The following is a 20524-nucleotide window of genomic DNA, read 5'->3' on the forward strand; positions in this document are numbered from 1 at the left end:
TTACCACCTTCTCTGGCAACGAATTCCAGAGTTTAATTACACGTTGAGTGAAGAAACATTTTCTCCGATTTGTTTTAAATTTACTACTTTGTAGCTTCATTGCATGCCCCCTAGTCCTAGTATTTTTGGAAAGAGTAAACAAACGATTTACGTCTACCCGTTCCACTCCACTCATTATTTTATAGACACATAAAGCTAGATTCAATAAATGATGCCCAAAGTTAGGCACTAGAGAGTTGCACGGGGACAGAAATCTAACCCGTCCCCACCACAAATAATCTCCTCCATCCCCAACCCACCAAGGCGCACCACATCACACTCCGCCGCTCAGTCACCTTGACCCCCCCAAGAAATCAAGATTCTATAAGCAGTGAAAATACTGTGAAAAGTAACAAATGCATTTTCTTCTTACCCTGCTAAATATATAATTTAAAAAGATGTACATTTTCAAAAGAACCAAACATCCATGAGCAGCATATCCCCCTTTCCTTTCCCATGGGCTTTATTTCCCCCTTTCCCCTAACCCTTCCATATACCACTCTTTATCCAGCTTCCCTCCCTGCTCCCACACTCCATCCATTTTTTTTACACAGCCCCCTCCCACCTATCTTCCCAATCTTATTTTCCAGAACCCCCTCCATCCACCCACCTTTTTTTACAGTCCCCTCCCACCTACTTCCCTTTCTCCACCTTTTTCTTATAGCCCCTTCCCACCCACAAAGACCCCATTCATCCATCCAATCCACCCATCACCCATAACTTTGTCTCCATCTCTCCATCATTGGGGTGGTTCTGCAGGCAACCACCCCAAAGACAAACCAAAAATTCACTTTTTTGCCCTCCTGCACATACCTCTATGCACCCTGGTGGTCTAGTAGTCTCTTTGGGGCAGGAAAGATCCCCATTTTTTCCTGCCCCACTGCCACTGCTTTTTTAGAATTGCTGCCAAGAATTCAAGTGGAAGTTTTGCAAAGCCGCCGTTTGAAGTCTCGGCAACCATTTTAGTAAAGCGGCGGCAGCAAATGGATTAGTGGCAGTGGGGCAGGAAAGAATGGGGTTCCTTCCTGCCCCAACGAGACCACTAGACCACCTGGGTGTATAGAGGTACGTGCAGGAAGGGTATCCTGAGGTTCGGGTGGGGGAGACCTGGGTTCATCCCCACAGAATCCCCATGGGCCTGGATCCATCCCCATGGGATCCCTGCTGTGACCGTGCAGCTCTCTATTAGGCACCAGGATGATCCGTGCTAAGCCAGTATTTTCTAAATGGCATTGTGCACAGAGAGCCCTTTGCAGAATACCACCTTAGATGCCATTTTACTAAGGTGCACCAAAAAATAGTTTGTGCTGGTGTAGGCATGTGTTTTGGATGCGTGCGGGTCTATTTTTCAGCGTGCCTGCAAAAAAGGTCTTTTTTTTGTGGCCGAAAATGGACGTGCGGCAAAATTAAAAACAGCACGTGGCTAGTCTCAGCCTGAGACCTTACCGCCACCCACTGACTTAATGATAAGGTCTAATGCATTAACCGTGCGGTAATCGTCAGCGTGCATACACTGCCGATTACGCATATCAAAAATGAAATTACCGCCCGGGGCACACAGTAGCCAGACGGTAGTTCCAATTTGACACATGTTGTACTTGTGTAGGTGCCTATGCACCTTAGTAAAAGGGCCCCTTAGTGCACATTTTGTGCTTAAATTTGGGCATGAGCACTTAAGCCTGCCAAGGGCTGGTATAAATTCTGCACCCAATGGAAGTCAGGCACCCAAATGAAGGCAACATAACATAACTGATGATTACCAAACTTTTAGAAGTCTTCTAAAAACACATTTCTTCAGTCTGGCCTTTCGGAATACAAAGAACTCTATTTAAATTTTACCCACACCCTTTTCGTAATCTCGTTTCCCATCTAGTCCTGCCTAATTACGCTCTCACCTACCCACCCTTAATTATTGGTTTGTCCTTGAGATAGTCTAAATCCCTGGATACTTACTGCACATGTATTAATTTGCTTCTTGAACTTACTGTAATTTGTGTTATATTCTGTACATTATTATGTTTTTATTCACTTTATTGTTTGTTTGTAAGCCACAATGAACTTGAGTCTATTTCAGGCTAATGTGGGGTATACACGTCATGAATAAATAAATAAGGATAACAATATTTCTTACATTCTCCTACTTCCAAAATGAGTTCTAAGCAGATAGCAAACAAAGAAACTAGAAAATCATCTAGGAAATACATTAAAAAATCATTCCAATTATAAAGCCCCTGGCCATACCCCCTTTGGATTTGCACAATATGAAGTTTAGGCATTCGTGTTAGGGAATAGGGCACAGGGCAGAGATGTGTATTCTCTTAATAAACTACCAATTAAGTGCATGTTAACACCAATAATTGATTATCATTACCTAATTAGTTTACGCATGGATCTGCGATCTACACCCAAATTTGGGTGACCAGTAGAATCTGAGGGTTAATGTGAGTGTGTGAATACAAATTTTAAATTTTGCAGTGGGGTTAGAGTAAAGCTGCCAGATTTCTACATGACTTCCCTTCAGAGCCAGCTGTCAGGTGCATTAAGAAGTACTGTAGATGCTGAGTGCAGGGTTTTAGAGTAAATCTGCCATATTGTATCAGCACTGCCTAGACTCACACACTACCAACCATACCTCTGAAAAGGCAGCATTACAATTATTACAGTTTACCCTAGAACAGCAACACACCTATAACTGGGGAAACAGAACAAAGGGGATTGCTACAGCCTAGGGGGTCCTTTTACTAAGCCGCGTAGGTGTCTATGTGTGCCCAAAGCGCACCAAAATGGCGAATTGCTGACCAGGTCCAGTTGGGATGGGAGGGTGGAAATGCTGGACGTTTATTAAATTATAAAGAACAAAGGTGGATTTTTCATTTACAAACTTTGCATCCGGGGGGACTGAACTCAGAAATTGATTGGTGGTCGTGTATTTGATTGATGGTAGCCTGAGATCCATGGCCCTATCAGAAATGAGCATTATGATCAGCTGGGAGCTATTTAAAATATGGCGTCCGCGTCAGACGCCGCAGTCATTTTTTTTGCATTTGCAAGAGCAGACCATGAGTTGGTAGAGTTACAGTCCTTATAGAAAATAGAAAGTGTTTTTTTTTTTTTTTTAAAGGATAGCAACAATTTACTAACTTTACTTTCTTTCACAGCAAACCTCTACCCTGATGGAGAATTACGAAACCTGGCCATGTCGGCAGAGGTTTGACTCGGTGGTACAATTGCTGCCAAAGTTAAGTACAACTAATTGTAGTTTAAAAGCTATAAGTTATATAAGTTACATGCTCTTTGGAATGACTGTTGAAGATGGTAAAAACAAACAAAAAAATGTGAAAATATCGAGTAGATCTATGAAGATGTACACAGCGCCATCATTGTATGGGACGCTGTGCCCAAATGGGAAATGCTGTTGATTATTCTGATGATCCCCGTTCTTCAAAAAATTTTTAAAAGAAAAGGACTGTGGAATATATAAAATTGTGCATGCCTAAATTTAAGCATGATTCCCAGATATAAGTGCTATTCTATAAACCACACCTAACTAAGTGCAGCTTATATAATAGTGCTTTTTCGGCACACTATATAGAATTCAACCCTAAGGTGCCCCTTTGTGGCGTGACTTTAGAGAATGGTCACCTTAGTGAATAATGTCCAGAGCTTACAACAGTACCACTGCTTGCAGGATCTGTACCAGCTCCCTCCCTAAGGCAATGTTAATTTTATCAGAATTGTTATCTGTTTGCTTAGTACAGGCTAGATTTGCTCTTGTCACCTGTCTTTATGGATCAGGACCTTCTTCCTTACTTTAAAAACATCTGTCTGCAGTATACCTTTAAAATATTTTATTTCAGTACAGGCTTGTTTGCTGGTGGTGGTGGGGGGGGGGGGGGGGGGGGGGACAACAACTCCACTATCCCTGGGTTTCATTCACAGGATCTCCTTTTGCTAAATAATTCAACTGCTTTAACTCCTTCCACATCATTGTTTGTTGTTATTTTGATTTTCAAATGGGCCTCAATCTTAAATTTTACCTTCATTTGCATGGGCCTCAGTTACAATACTGCTCACTGCATGAGGTTCACCCAGAATCCTCCCTCCTAGCAGGGGTCCACTCTCAGCATTCTCCATCCCTACCCTCATCCTCTCATGGGATGCCCTCTCAATATCCTCTCTCCCCCTACAGAAACCTTATGCTCAGTATCTGTGTGGCACTCAACTGTAGCAGCCTAACTTTGGCCCTTCTGAATTTCTGGACAGTTTTTAACTGAAATAGCAAGACTCACAAAACAAAACAGTTAGGAAAAATATTTAGAAATCCTGGATGTCAGCCAGGAATTGAGGAGCCAGCAATTTTTTTGTTTTGTTTGGTCTATTGGCTTTTATGATTTATTGTTGTAGCCAATTTTGGCTTCCCCCCCCCTACTTTTGACTGACTTCTCTCTTCTTCCACTAGGTACTTTTTCTTTTCTAATTCTGGATTCTGCCCCCCCTCCCCCCCCCCCAACCCACTGCTCTGCCTTTCACCCAGCTTTTAACTGTATCAGGGATGGAGTGGACGAGCAGACTACGAACCAGGGAAAGTGGGTTCAGTTCCTACTGCAGGTCCTTGTGACTCTGGGCAAGTCACTTAACCCTCCATTACCCCAGGTACAAAATAAGAACCTGTATATAATATACAAAATTGCTTTGATTCTAACTACAGAAAGGTGGTATATCAAATCCCATTTCCTTTCCCTTTCTTGCTCAGGCCCAAAGGGCTGCAGTGGCAGGTCATTAGGCACTCCAAATTTTTCCAGCCCCCAACACAACCTTTTTTTCTGTGTGAAAACTGGCATAAATATCTGAGCTGCCAAGGGGGACTGATCTTTGAGAGGATTTTAAGCCACACCCTCTGCTTTGCCCCACTCTGCCCAGCCACACCCCCTGACCCACCCACTCCTTCCTTGGCTCCACCCCCTGACAGACCTCAGCAGTGGTACCAACAAGCCCCCTCTCCCTAGGGCAGCAAGAAGTACCTTAATATAATGTCATATTCTGCTGTTACAGGACCAGTTTCATGATAAGAGCTGTGTGATTTTGCAGTTCTTATCACGAAACTGGTCCCATGGCAGCAGGAGATGACATTTTATTAAGGCATCTCCTGCTGCTGATGGAAGGGGAGGCTGCACTGTGGGGGTTCTTAGCTCCCCAGTGGGACTGCAGGAGATGACCCATGAAAGCAAGAGTCTCTCACAACAGGCCCAATGCTCAGAAGGAAATGCGGACGCTAGAGCCCATTAGCGCCCGCAGTTGCTAATGCTGAATGCTCAGAGCTGGCAGGCACATGAACCAACAAGATCGTCAGCTCCAAGCACAATGAGCATAGAAATGCATGCTGATTAGGTGACTTCCTATTCTTCCGTAATGCAAAAAACAAAGGCTGCCCTCTGCAATCTTGGCGTCTCTGCGTCGTGATGCTCCACGCGTTTGTATAGCTCCGCTCTCTATCGTCCCGCGTGGCCTTTCAGGGTTCTCCCTTTCCCTTGCTCCTTTCCTATTGGCTACTGCTTGTTCCCTCCTCCTGCTCTCTCCCTATGGCTGCTCTCTCTCACCCTGCTAGGCTCTTGCTGACATCAGACACCAGCACTTTCTGCTGATCTTCCCTTGGGCTCCATGCTTCGGCTGCTACTCTGGTAGGTGTTTTTGCGCTGTTTGCTTTCTAACTGCTTGCTTCCTCGTTGCTGACTTCTGTCTGTATCCTGACTACTCTCTGTGCCTACTGCCTGCCTATTTGACCCAGCGTGTCTCCTGTCTACTTTCGGTGCCTGTTCTCTAAGTCCTGTCGGCCGCCTGCACCTGGGGGCTCAACCTCCGGAGAATGGCTTGCCGACCTCCGAGTCAGGACCTGGGTCCTCCTCTTTTCCAGTGTTCTACTCGGCACAAGAACTCACGGGTCTGACACATTTGCAATGAAAGGTGACACTTTACACAGAATAACTTTTCTATATCAGCCCTTTTGGAAAAAAGCTACAGCTCTATTCACTCAACAGGTGAGCTCAGGAACTGCTTCAACATTAAATAGAATAGGGAGTTACTTAAGGTGGGAGCTTCTAGGGAGGGCAGCAAAGAGCTGGACAGTCAAAGCAAAACAGCTTTTGATGCCACCCTAACTCCACTGGTATATATGGAACTTTAACCTACAAGGAGGCCTATCAATAACCTATTTACCTGGGTATATGGAGTTTAGAGATTGCCCTCATATATACACGGGGGCCGATATTCAGACCGTGGGAAGCAGCCCAGCTACGTCCCATGGTCAAGAGTGAGGTCAGATATTCAATGCTGGATCATTTCTGGTGACTGGTGTTGAATATCCAGCCAAGCCAAAATTCAGCCGTATAAGTGTCTACGTGTGCCCAACGCGTGCCAAAATGGAGTTACTGCCCGACTACCACGTGGTTCTTGCGGTAATTTCATTTTTGGTGCGTGTCCGATATGCGGGTCTCAAAAATGTTATTTTGGGGGGGGCGTGTGTAATAAATGCGCGCCAAGTGGCATTTGACGTGCGTAGGTCATTACTGCCAGAATTCTTTACCACTAGGTCAATGGCTGGCGGTAAGGTCTCAGACCCAAAGTGGACGCGCGGCAATTTTGATTTTCCCGCACGTACGTTTTCTGCAAAAAAAAAAAAAAAAAGAAGCATTTTTTGTAGGTGTGCTGAAAAATAATTTTGCGTGTGCCTAAAACATGCGTCTACACTACCGTAGGCCACTTTCAGCGCACCTTACTAAAAGAGCCCCTAATTTTATAGTGGCCAAAGATAGACCTGCCCTGAATATTTGCAGATAGCCAATTATATCATGCGATATTACTGGTTAGCCACTAGGAGCCAGATTCCATATATGGCGCCTGAAAATTCCAGTTGGGAAAAAAGTACACCTAGGGATATTCTCTAAAGCACCTTATATTTTATAGAAAAGGCCTAAAATTTCCACGCGGTATACAGAATACGCCGAATGCCTCTCCACGTGACCAAATTTAGTCGTGGCCATTTACGCTGTGTTTTACTTGGCGTAGATCCTGATGCCTAAATTAGGCGCAGAGCGGGTGTATTCTATAACAAAGCACATATATTTTAGATTGCCCATACTCCGCCTATGGCCACACCCCCTTTTCAACGATGCAACTTAGAATTTACGTGTACCACCTTACAGAATACGCTTAGCAAGTTGTGCGCATAAATCTTAATCAGCGTCAATTAGTGCTGATCATCCAATTATCAGCGCTGATTAGCTAGTTAACCAATTAAGTTACACGCACAGTTATAGAATACGCTTCGATTTCCATGCAAAAATTAAGGTGTGATATATAGAATCCTAGGGTAAGCGCTGACCAGGAGGTATTCAACAGGAGATAACCGGCTATCTGCTGCTGAATATTTGCGGATAGCTGGTTAAGCACTGTTTAACTGGCTAGGAGCCATTCCTGGCCAGTTAAATAGTGCTGAATATTTGGGGGGGGGGGGGAGAATGACTATATACTGTAGAAAAAAAAATTAATATTTAAAAACTGGTACCAATTATGCATTTTTATATGTTTGCTCTGGGAAGGCTGATGTTGGGGTGCCCACAATTACCAATAACTTGATAATTAAATTGAACAAAGAGGTTAGGGGCCTGAATGCTTATTTATGAGGGCACAAGAAGACAGACAGTGAACTTACAGTAAGTTATCTAATATCCGTGCACAGACTGAACTCGGTATTCACAATGTAGCACCCTTCACGCACCCCTAAAGTCCACAAGCACCTTTTAAGATATAAGAATTTTAACTCATTATCAAAAATTGTGCGCAACGGTAGTTTTTAATTCCTGCCCCTAACTTCCAAAACAGTATGTGCACTAAGAAAAAGCCAGAAAAGTCATTCAAAGCAATACCACAATAATGCTAAAAATCTCTTTTATATTAACCTGTAGTACCTTAAGGCAAGACACCTCACTCAACAGGCTGGCACTGCTCCCGTCAATTGCAGGCTCTCAGCTTCATATTAACAGCAAGTCCAGAGACTGGGCCAAATGCACTTAAAGCTTTTCACAACAGACACCGAGGGTCATACGTGCTAAAGCGCATCGGCACCAACATTTCAAAATAATTGGAGGGTGCCAACAACACAGGCAGTCAGTGCAAGAGTACTGGGCACTCTAAAACAAACTGTCAGCCTTATACCCCTCCCCCTTTCAGGCCTCTAATCTGCTTCCTCCACACATCTTGCTTTTAAATATTAAATTAAACACCAATAGTGAGGGCAGCCAGTTTCTATGCAGATAAAAATATGTACCAATTGTGGAGTTTGTGTGGCTCTTAAGGCCTATTGTTTTGCTTATGACTGTGGCTGTGCTTTGCTGCACCCTCCTGAAAAAAAAATTCTGCTGCCCTAGGCAACCACCTAGTCTTGCCTAATGGTTGGGCAGGTCCTACATATAAATTACTCCTCTCTGAACACAATGGAGCTTGCTTAATATTGGGATGCTCAGAACCACTGGCACTCACAGAGCTGGTTCTTATGCTACAGGAGTCTTCTTATTTGTATCACCGGGGAGGGGGGGGGGGCGGAGGCTGGGGAGTGGAGCACTTGACTCCTAACCACTACTCACTTGCCCTGTCCTTTAACCTCACCTATTTATTCCCTTCCCCTTAATTGTTCTGTCTGTTTACCTGTCTTATCTAGATTGTAAGCTCTGAGCGGGGACTGTCTTTTTTGTGTATGGTGTACAGCGCTGTGTATGCCTTGTAGCGCTATAGAAATGATTAATAGTAGTAGTAGTGGTACACCTGAACCAGAACCTCAGAAAGTAATGTGATTCTGCCACTGTCACATGGAATTGCTAACTGTCTGGAAGCCATCCCTCTCGCCTATCACTCCTGGAAGCCTTACCTGTCTGTGCACTGCTAGGGAAAAAAAAAAAAGTATTTACTCACCATTTCCTGTTTTAAAAGGTGGATCCTGGTCTCCAACCTCTCCAGCGCACTGGAGCTCTGTAAAGCAGCCGGCGCTTGAGTAAACTTGGGATGATCCTCCCTGGCTTCCTTCAGGCGGCTGCCTTGCTCCTCTCGCAGGGATTTCAGCAAGCTCTCAGGTACCTTACGCCCCAACTTGATCTCTATGTCCCTCAGGTCAGGCAAGGAATCTTCCATTTTTCCTCTCCCAAGGGGGAAAGAATACTTAAACCGAGTAGGACTACTAGTAAAATAAATGATCTGTCAATGTTTACAACAAATCAGGGTTGCGCTCCATACAATCAGCTGTAATGATTGCTGCAGCCTGCTGTCTCTGGTTTTGTTTAGTCCTTAGCGGCATGCGTCAGATGGCAGCCAGAAAAAAAATGATTTGTTAACTTTCTGACTGTTTCAAGTAGCCATGCAACAGGACAGGCAACTTCCTTCCTTCCTTTCCTTAATATTATTTTTGAACAGCGAAGGAGACGGACGGCAAACAGGGCTCTGCACTCGTGCCTTGGAAGGAGGCAACTGTCAGCTCGTCGCTGTCCATGTGGATCGGAAAACAGTGCCTTCAAAGGGACTAAAATGCCAGTTGAATGCACTCTTCGGCGCTTCTAGTTCTTCATTTCAGTGCCAGAGACGTCCGGTCATGTACACTGGACACCCGATACTACAGCAGGTCAGCAGCCGGCTAACCTCCTCCGTGATGTAAGCAGACTGTGCTGCTACACATCAGACAGTTTGATCCCAGGCATTGTGTTTCCTGATCTGCTGTAACTTTACACCCCACCCTCCCCAGCAGGTGGAGAGACAAGGCTGACCCTCCTACCGTAATCCTCAAAGCAAAGGAGCACACGCTGCCTCTGCACGCTTCTTTGGGCTGCAACAGCAAAGCGTAGGGCAGCTCTTTAACTTTGGTTTGTGTTAAGACTAAGAAAATAGTCAAGGGTTAATATGTACAAAATAGGGGGTTGCATATAATTCTTCTGGGTTTGGCCCAAATAAATAAAAGAGCTGGCACAAGATAAAACAAGCATGTGTTACTTGCCTACCTCCTTCTTTTTAACCTGGAAGGGCTGGGTGTAGTCCAGAAAGCAGTTAAGTAAAGCCAGTCACGTGCAGCAACCAAGTCAAGTTTTAAGGTTCTCCTAGGACAAGCAGGATGCATCAGCCACATATAGGTGACGTCATCTGACTGCTCCCATTGGATAGAAAAAGCTCTCCAATAGCTTAGAGGGGTTTTTTTTTAACCCTATGAACATGTGTAGAGTTCCCCCCTCCCTTATAGTTAGAAATGCCCCTGTACTTCCCCTTCCTTTTCCAGTCTAAGGGGCCCTTTTACTAAGCCGTGTGGGCGCGCGTCAATTTTGAGTTACCACCCGGCTACTGTGTGGCCCTTGCGGTAATTTCATTTTTGACACACGTGACGGAAAATATTTTTGTTTTCTGGTGCGTGGGCGGTAATCAACATTTTACTCGTATAGACCATTACTGCCCAGTTACCACATGAGACCTTACAGCTAGGTCAATAGCTGGCGGTAAGGTCTCAGACCCAAAATGGACGCGCGGCAATTTTCATTTTGCCGCACGTCCATTTTCGGCAAAAATGTTAAAATACATTTTTTACAGGTGCACTGAAAAATGATTCTGCGCGTGCCGAAAAAAACACATCTACACTACCGCAGGCCATTTTTCAGCACACCTTTGTAAAAGGGCCCCTAAGTTTTCCACCGTTCCCAAAGGTTGTTTTTTTTTCTTAGCTCTCAAAAAAAGAAAGAAAGAAAACTGAAGCAACACAGCTCAATCATGCTGGAGAAGGAGAAAACCAGCTTCAAAGGGTGCCCGGGCTGCAGCAAGAGGATTAGCACCCAGGATCCACACAATTCATGCATCCGGTGCTTGGGCCCAGATCACGAAGCACAGCCCTGCTTGCAATGTGACCACATGTCTCTGCATGCATGCAAACAAAGGAAACACACCCTCCGGGACTACTTGAAGAGGAAGAGCACAGCAGAGTAACCGACCACGTTCCCGGTACCGGTACATTCCCCTGAGCATCTCCAAGTCGCATAGCATGTGCTTTTCCCCTTGCACGCCACACCAGAGGCCTGTGACATGGGAACCATCTCTATGCCTCTTCTCACCACTGCGATCCTCCCCACCGCCCAAGGAACCAGCCGCGCCTCCTGCTGTGACCAAGCAATAACTCCGGGCATGCCCATCAGCCCCGCCACCGCAGAACTCATCCCCCAGCTGCTGGGCCACACTAGCAGCCCTGCTACCACCGGAGCACCTCCCCCGCTTCAGGGAATCGCTACGGGCGCACTCCCAGCTACTGCTTCTCTCCCGAACCAGCACAGACAAGCCACAGAGGAAAGATAGCCTCTTCAGCCTATCCCGGACCCTTGCAACGCCTCCTCCATGTCGGGAGCACAGCAACCAGGACCCGCACTCCCCCTCTGCATCAATGCTGGCACCAACTTCAGGACCTGGGCCACGCCCCCTGAGATCGCCCCGGAGGCTCTCTCTGGGGAGCTCTGAACAACCGCGGAGTAACTGTGTATAATTGTCCTTGAAGTATTTATTGTAGAGTGACTGAGTTTTAGTAGCAGAGGTAGTGGAGGGGCGAAATGACAATCAAGTAATAATGTTTGAGATGTCTTGTGTTATTGCAGAAGTTGGATTGGGGTCTTGGTAATCCTATATAATAATTCTCACCTCCAACAGGATGTGCCTGGGACCGTGCCTGCCGGAAGTGGTCTGCTAGGCAGGCACGCACTGACCTCAGTGACATCAGTGACAGACAATTTGGCAAAGCAAAACAATCTGAGTGCTGGCCATTAGGACACAGGGTTGATAGGAGAGTTTTAAAAGACTGAAGGAACCCAAAGTGTTAAATGGAGGGGAGGGAGAGAGTTCTGAAGGACTGAAAGACATGAACATTTGGGAAAGGAAAACAATCTGAATGCTGGCCATTAGGACACAGGGTAGATAGGAGAGTTTTAAAAGACTGAAGGAAATGAAAGTGTTAAACTGGAGAAGGGGGGGGGGGGAGTTGTGAATGACTGAAAGACATGCAAATTTGGGACAGGAAAACAATCTCAATGCTGGCCATTAGCACACAGGGTACATAGGAGAGTTTTAAAAGACTGAAGGAACCAAAAGTGTTCAGGGGGGGGGGGGGGGGGGGCAAGTTCTGAATGAATGAAAAAAATGAAAATTTACGAGAGGAACACAATCTAAATGCCGGGCATTTGTACACAGGGTAGATAGGACACTTTAAAAAAAAAAAAATGAAGGACGTGAAAGTATTACATCTTGGGGGAGGGGTGAGGAGGAAAGCAGTGGGGTATCCGGATACTGGGTGTTAGGGCCACGGGGTACATAGACTTTTGAAAGCCTTAAGGAACCCAAAGTGTGGGAAGGAGGAGGAAAAGGAGGGGAGGGAACGGGGTGAGGGGCATTAAGAACAGGGGAGGGGGCCCTGTCACACACTCTCATTCTCACACACACACTGTCACACACCCGCACATTCACTCTGGCTCTCTCTCTCAAACATACACACTCCCAGGAAAACCTTGCTAGCGCCTGTTTCATTCGTTCCAGAAACGGGCCTTTTTTTTACTAGTTTTTATTATAAATATGAATATCTTATTGCTTTTGTAATTTATTACAAAGTATTTAACATGTTGTACTATCTCTGTTTAATACCATCAAACATTAGCAATTGATACAAACTTAAAGAAACATATACAAGTGTTTCCATTTAGTTTATTATTTAATAAAATATCTAATATTTTTCTTGTCAAACCCCTTGGTTGTGTGGAGCGTATTTGGGAACCCTACTTGAAACTGTGACATCTCTATTTTCCTCTATTCTTTTATTTACTTGTTGTAGATACTCACTCCACCACTAGGGGGTTTACAAAAGCAGTGATCGAGATCAGAGCACTGGTACTGAAGCTCTGATGTTTGAGAAGTAAGGCTCAAAGAGTGTGAGAGTGAGAAAGCTTTCAAATGAGTGTAACACACTTCTAATGAGTGAGACTTGGTATCCCTGTATACAGGGCAGGATTAACCCTTTGGTGGATCTTAGACAAAAAAAAAAGTCTGTTGGTCCCCCCATGGTAATATAAATACATTTTGAAACGCCTGAAAAAGAGCTTTGTGTGGTTGAGAAGAAAACTGGCAGGGTAAGAAGCAGCAGATAAGTATGATTGCCAACTCCTTACGCTGAATGAAGGACAATGTGAAGAGGTAGGAACATAATAATATAAAAATAGCCATACTGGGTCAGACCAATGGTCCATCTAGCCCAGTATCCTGCTTCTAACAGTGGCCATTCCAAGTCACAAGTACCTGACAGAAACCCAAATAGTAATAACTTTCCATGTTTCCAATCCTGGGGCAAGAAGTGGCTTCCCCCATGTCTATTTCAATTGCAGACTATGGACTTTTCCTCCAGGAACTTGTCCAAACCTTTTTAAAACCCAGATAGGATAACTGCTGTTACTACATCTTCTGGCAACGAGTTCCAGAGCTTAATTATTCTTTGAGTGAAAAAAAATAGTTCCTCCTATTTATTTTAAAAGTATTTCCATGTAACTTCACTGGGTGTTCCCTTGTCTTTGCACTTTTTGAAAGAGTAAAAAATTGATTCATTTTTACCCATTCTACATCACTCAGGATTTTGTAGACCTCAATCATATCTCCCCTCAGTCATCAAGCTAAAGAGCCCTAACCTCTTTAGCCTTTCCTCATATGAGATGAGTTCCATCCCCTTTGTCATTTTGGTGAGTCTTCTTTAAACCTTTTCTAATTCCGCTATATCTTTTTTGAGATACGGCAACCGAAATTGAATGCAATACTCAAAGTGAGGTCACACCTTGAAGCGAATATAGAGGATTTATAGCATTCTTGGTCTTACTTACCATCCCTTTCCTAATAATTCATGTATGCTTTTTTGGCCACCGCTGCTCACTAGGCAGATTTCAGCATATTGTCTACAATGACACCTAGATCTTTTTCTTGGGTGCTGACTCCAAAGGTGGACCCTATCATCAGGTGATTTGGATTATTCTTCCCCATGTGCCTCAGTTTGCATTTATCCTTATGAAATTTCATCCGCCATTTGGATGCCCAGTCTTTCAACTTCCTAAGGACTTCCTGCAATTTTTCTCAGTCCGCTTGTGTTGTAACAACTTTGAATAGTTTTGGGTCATCTGCAAATTTAATCACCTCACTTGTTCCAATTTCCAGATCATTTATACATATATTAGATAGTACTTGTCCCAGTACAGATCCCTGTGGCACTCCTCTATTCATCCTCCTCCATTGAGAAAAATGACTATTTAACCCTACCCTCAAGCGTACCAAGGGTGGGGCTGATCCACTGCTCCGGAACAGGAGGCTGATCTCAGAGGGGGCAGGGGACAGGCAGAGCCAACAGCTGCTCCACGCAGCCCATTGGTGGGAGGAGGGGGAGGGTGCTGTGCCTGGTGGAGTGTTCCACCCCAGGTGGCAACTAAGGTAGGTATGCCACTGACTCTGCTCTCTGTTTTCTGTCCAATAACTAATTCCTAATGAACAACAGAACATTGCCTCCTATCCCATGACTCTTTAATTTTCTCAGGAAGACTTATAATGGCAATGGATTCTCTCTCATCTCATCCCCCCCCCCCAAAAAAAAAAAAATATATATATTTTTTTCTACCAGCAGCTGATTTACCTGGGCAAAAATCTACCTTGGGAGCCACTGAATTAGCACATTTCAGACAGGGGCGTAACCAGACCTCACGGTGGGAGGGGGCCAGAGCCCGAGGTTGGAGGCACATTTTGAATGCTGCCCCGCCACTCCCCCACCGCCTCGCCTCCTCGCCCTCCCCACCACCACTGCCTGGCCTCCTTGCCGCTTCCCTTCACCGCCTCTTCGTTCCCCCCGCAAAAGCAAATACCTTTGCTGGCGGGAGTCCCCAACTCCCGCCAGCCAAAGCCTTCTTCAGCGCCGGTCTCCACTGCAGCTGCATTTGCTGCCCTGCTCTTCTTTCTTCTTCCTCCTGTGCACGCTGACACTCCTCGGTTTCACGTAAAGGAGTGTCAGTGTGCACAGGAGGAGCAAACCAGGTGCCCGGATGAAATTTGCAGGGGCTCAGGCCCCTGTGGCCCCCCATAGCTATGCCCCCTGATTTGAGAGTGCCTTTCCTAAATATTTGAGTCCTAGGCACTTACCTAATTCACCTATTCCAGTGGTTCCCAAAACCTGATCCTGGAGGCACCCCAGCCAGTCATGTTTTCAGGATATCTACAATGAATATTCATGAGATAGATTTGCATGAGGTGGAGGCAATGCATGCAAATCTCTCTCATAAATATTCATTGTAGGTATCCTGAAAACCTGACTGGCTGGGGTGCCTCCAGGATCAGGTTTGAGAACCACTGGCCTATGCCTTAATCCTGCCCTGTAGGCCTAAATGGATGATGCACTTTATTTCAAAACCAAATGGTGGATGAACCCTTGCAGCATCTACAGCATCCTATCAAGTGGTCACGTCACAGCAGTTCAAGGGTGCCTGTAGGCAAATTTGGCACTCCTATCTTGGAATCAGTCTTGTGGTATGAACCATGCAGATATCAGTATTCGTCCCACAAGAAAGGTTCCTCACCAGAAGAAATTTGGGGGCCATTTTACAAAGTTGTGGTAAGCCCTAATGCATACTGACCATAGCAAGAAATGGCTTATGTGCCTTGCGGCAATTTTGGGATGTGCATGCGCTACCCCTGCAGGGGTGGATCTGGGAGCAGAGACTTGGCATCTTCTGCACTAATCGATTAGCGCAGCTACATTGCTGTGCGCTAACTGATTAGCGACTTCTTAACATGTGAGCCCTTGCCACCTACATCAGTGTTTACCCAAGTCCAGTCCTGTAGTACCACTTGCCAGTCAGGTTTTCTGGATTTCCACAATGAATATGCATGAGAGATTGTCATATAATGGAAGCAGCGTATGCAAACCAAATTCATGCATATTCTTTGTGGATATCCTGAAAACCTGACTAGCAAGGAGTACTCCAGGACTGAACTTGGGAAACACTGACCTACATTAATGGGTGGCAGTAGAGGCAGTAGAGGCTCACATGCTAATGGGAATTAATAAAGAAAATAGAAAAATTGACCATTTTATCCTAGCGATAAAAATTGACTTTGACACTCAGGATTTACCTGCGTAAGGGCATGCTAAAGCCACTTTTTAATTCTGTTTGGTAAAAGGGCCCTTGTTGTAGCTTAACTGCCACTGCTTAGCCATTTTTGAGCTTAAAAGTACTCCACACATTTAAATCCCAGAGATGGACCCACTCCAGAAAAGAGCACTTTCTTAACTTCTGTTGTTGCTGCCATGTCCTGCCTCCTTATCTGTGCATGTGCAGACTCAACACCTTCTCTCTCAAGCTTCCCTTACAGCTCCAGTGAGTCTGGTAGCAGTGCCCAGCAAGCTCTAACCACAGCCATAGGAAGAGAGCAAATTGTGCAAGTGAAAATGCAAACCCAGCTCCAATTGGCCACTGAGCTTGCACTTTTGATTAACCACTTTTGATTGTATTTCAGCAACCCATTAAAACTACCTTTATAATTTAATGTCATTCCAATGTATATTTTTAATATAAATCATATAAAATAATTATTCCTTCACAAACCAAACAATAAAACTCCTCTGACAACTCAACATGAGAACAGAAAGTACCTGTTCTTGTGTTTAAACTTGCAGTGGTGCTGGTGGAAGTGTAAGATGGAGAGTACAGCAGAGAGAGCAAAGCCACTGTGAAGGATAAGCCAGGTGAGGCAGGCTTCTGGACCCTTGAGCTTTGGGCCAGTTCATATCTTAAGCCAGCCTTGGGTTGTCATCCCGATTTAGGGAGGGGGGGGGGGTCTATTTAAAATACCTTCTCAGGAGTTGCAGTAGACGTACAGGTGAACTCTCATTCAAATTGACCAGTTTTCTCTCTGAAATATGCATCTCTCTGGGCTCTCTGAATCTCTAAAGGTTTTTATGGGGTCCTTTTACTAAGGTATGCCGAAAAATGGCCTGCACTGATGTAGCTGCGTGTATTGGACGCACGCAGGTTCATTTTTCAGCGCACCTGCAAAAAAAGGCCTTTTTTTTGGCCAAAAATGGGCGTGTGGCAAAATAAAAATTGGCACTTATCCATCTTGGGCCTGAAACCTTACTGCAACCCACTGATTTAGTGGTAAGGTCTCATGTGTTAACCGGGTGGTAATCGTCAGTGCATGTACACTGCTGATTACCACCCAGTTAGCGCCACAAGATAGAAAATAAAAAATATTTTCTGCTGCGCATATCGGACGCGCGTAAAAGATGGAATTACCACCCAGGGGATGCGGTAGCCGGGAGGTAGTTCCAAAATGACGTGCACTGGACGCACATAGGCCGCTACGGACCTTAGTAAAAGGGCCCCTTAATTAATTATTGTTTTTGTTTTGTTGCTGATCTGTAAGCTAAAAATACAACAGTCTCTCTCTCTCTCTCTCTCTCTCAATCCATCTCATGGTCCTCTTAATGTTCACATACCAAATGGAATTTCTTTCTGGCGATCATAGGTGTACTGTATACATGCAACATATTAAATGTTTTTTGGGGTTTTTTTAATGAGGCCCATGGCATCAACACAATTGGGCTTCATTCTGTATCTTTTAAAAATGTCTCTGTCTCTGATTGCATCCTCTGGTACAAGACCTTCTGTCTCTCCATATGCTGTATGGAGCAGCCACTTGGCATTGACACTGCGATTAACCATGTCATTTTTGTGTTGTTGTTTTTTTCCTTTATCAAAGTGTTCAGTTTTTTGTGCTTCAAGCTTTCTCCTGGTTGGCATGAGAATGTCTCAGGTGATTACAACATTTCACTCTCTGCAATTCTGTTATCATCAGGATCCCAGTGTTTTCCTGATACAGTGATGTTCTAGTGACTTTCAGTGGAAGAGCTGTGCTACCTTGTTGTGCCTCTTTGACATCAACATGTTGCATCAGGGGATGAGATGTGTAACCATTTCCAGTTCTGCTTCACAGAATCTACATTTATATATCTTACACATTATTTCTATGCTGGCCTTTAACCCTTTTATCTGTAAGTGAATTCAATTCCAAAAGCAATTCCTTAGTTCTGACTGCCCAGACTGAATATTGGGCTGATAGGTTACTGGGTAGAGGGGTCCTTTTATTAAGGAGCAGCTAAACTCTAAAGTGGGTTTAAGAGCGCTAAAACATATGTACCACATGACATGCTATAAAGCATTTTGTGGTAGCTTTCCTCTTTGCTAGTGCTATTTTTTTTTTTTTTCGGAGGGGGTGTGGCATGGGTAGGGAATGAGTGTGGAAGCATTGTCCAGCAGGGGAGCAGCCTAATGGTTATTGCAGTGGACTGATAACATTGTGACCCTGGACAAGTCCCTTAACCCTCCATTGCCCCAGGTACTACTGTCTCTGACAAACAGTCAAGGTAGTTTACAATAAAATGTTAAATTAAAAAGAGAGAGAGGAAGTCCATAATTAAAATATAGGGTAGAAGTAGAACCAACTCACACAAGCAAAGGCAAACTAGAAAGAGCACACAAATACCAGGGAATCCTGGGGAGAAATCTCAGTACCAGCAAAACTAGCCACCAAAGTCCAATTTAAACTAATTAGTTTTTAATAAAAATAGGTGTGGTAGCCGTGTTAGTCCACTCTTAAGGTTATCAATAGAAATCAAACAAAATAAAACATGGAAAAGAAAATAAGATGATACCTTTTTTATTGGACATAACAATACATTTCTTGATTAGCTTTCGAAGGTTGCCCTTCTTCGTCAGATATAAACTTTTTAAAGGACAATTCCTTTTTCAATGGAATAGGGAGCAAATTCCACATAGAACAGGGCAAGAAAAAAGAAAGCTGTATTCCAAGTAGACACCAAGTGAGCTTGAAATGGAGATGGAAGAATAAAATGTTCACGTAGTGACCGGAGAAAATGGTCAGGGACACGAGAAAAGATTAAAGGTACTAAATATGAGAGAATCCCTTCGTTCTGAGCCCGATGAGCCAGCATAAGAACTTTAAACTGAAAATGAATAGGCAACCAGTGAAGTCTCTGAAGAAGTGGAGAAGAATATTCATTAACTACTTCACAAGCAGGAAAAGTAGGAAACAAAAGCAACATGTTAAAAATACAGGATAGATGCTGACATTCTTTTTTTTTTTTAAGTGATTGTAATTATAATTATTTACTATGTAAGCCGCATTGAGCCTGCAATGTGTGGGAAAGCGCAGGGTACAAATGTAATAAATAAATAATCTTTATTGAAGAATGAGATAGAACACATAACAAATGAAGCATAATATAGCATTCAATTCCAGTAAATTGACTAGGCTAAACAATAATTCTTAAGGATATATTTAATTGATCTTTAGAGATGGGAGAGCTTCCGAGGGATTGGAGACAAGCAGATGTGATCCCTTTTCACACAAGCGGGGACAGGGAAGAACTGGGAAACTATAGGCAGGTAAGCCTCACATTGGTGGTAGGAAAAATAATGGAGTCACTGCTGAAGGAGAAGATAGTTAACTTTCTAGAATCCAGCAGGTTGCAGGATCTGAGGCAACATGGCTTCACCAAAGGAAAATCTTGTCAAATTAATCTGATTGACGTCTTTGACTGGGTGACCAAGGAAATGAACGAAGGATGTGCACTAGATGTAATCTACTTGGATTTCAGCAAAGCTTTTGAGAGGTTCCACGCAGAAGACTCATGAATAACCTGAGAGGGCTGAACATAAGACCCAAAGTAGTGAACTGGATAGGAAACTGGTTGACCGACAGGTGGCAGAGGGTGGTGGTAAATGGAATCCGCTCGGAGTAAAGGAGATAAGCAGTGGAGCCCTCAGGGGTCGGTGCTGGGGCCGATTCTGTTTAATATATTTGTAAGAGATATTGCTGAACGGTTAGAAGGAAAAGTTTGCCTTTTTGTGGATGACATGGAGATAGCCAATAGAGTGGATACCCTAGAGGGAGTAGAAACCATGAGAAGAGATCTACAAAAATTAGAAGAATGGTCAAAGGTCTGGCAGTTAAAATTTAATCCTTAATAATATGCAGTCACCCCACAAGAGACTAACTGACCAAGAACCATCATAGCACGTCAGATGTTCTTATATCATATTGCCAAATAAAGTCAAACAGTGATAATGATACCCACATGCTGTCAAAATTGATGCAGTGGACACAGTTCAGAATACGTACAGTTCATAGAGTCTGCAATTCTAAACACTCACAGTGATGTCTCTAAAAGAAGTAAGCAAAAAAATGGAACTTAACCATCAGCTGTCTATGTAAAGATAAGTTCCCGCAAATCCACATGCACCCGACACTGTGCAAAGAACAGTTAGCTCTTGTCCCAAAACCTAAAATATAAAATTAAACAAAAATGCTTCATGCATTCTTCATCTCCTCT

General features: G+C 44.1%; 1 protein-coding gene across 1 annotated transcript in view; it reads right to left on the reverse strand.

Moving 5' to 3' along the window:
- Positions 1–10020, reverse strand: part of LURAP1L (leucine rich adaptor protein 1 like) — a 53137-nt gene extending 43117 nt beyond the window's left edge. The window contains exon 1 of the mRNA XM_030192441.1: positions 9004–10020. Within this exon, the coding sequence (XP_030048301.1) occupies positions 9004–9219 (216 nt within the window). The 5' untranslated portion in view covers positions 9220–10020. The remainder of the gene's footprint in view (positions 1–9003) is intronic.
- Positions 10021–20524: the final 10504 nt, after the last annotated feature.

Source organism: Microcaecilia unicolor, chromosome 2 (assembly GCF_901765095.1).
Source record: "Microcaecilia unicolor chromosome 2, aMicUni1.1, whole genome shotgun sequence".
In the NCBI taxonomy this organism is placed as follows: Eukaryota; Metazoa; Chordata; class Amphibia; order Gymnophiona; family Siphonopidae; genus Microcaecilia; species Microcaecilia unicolor.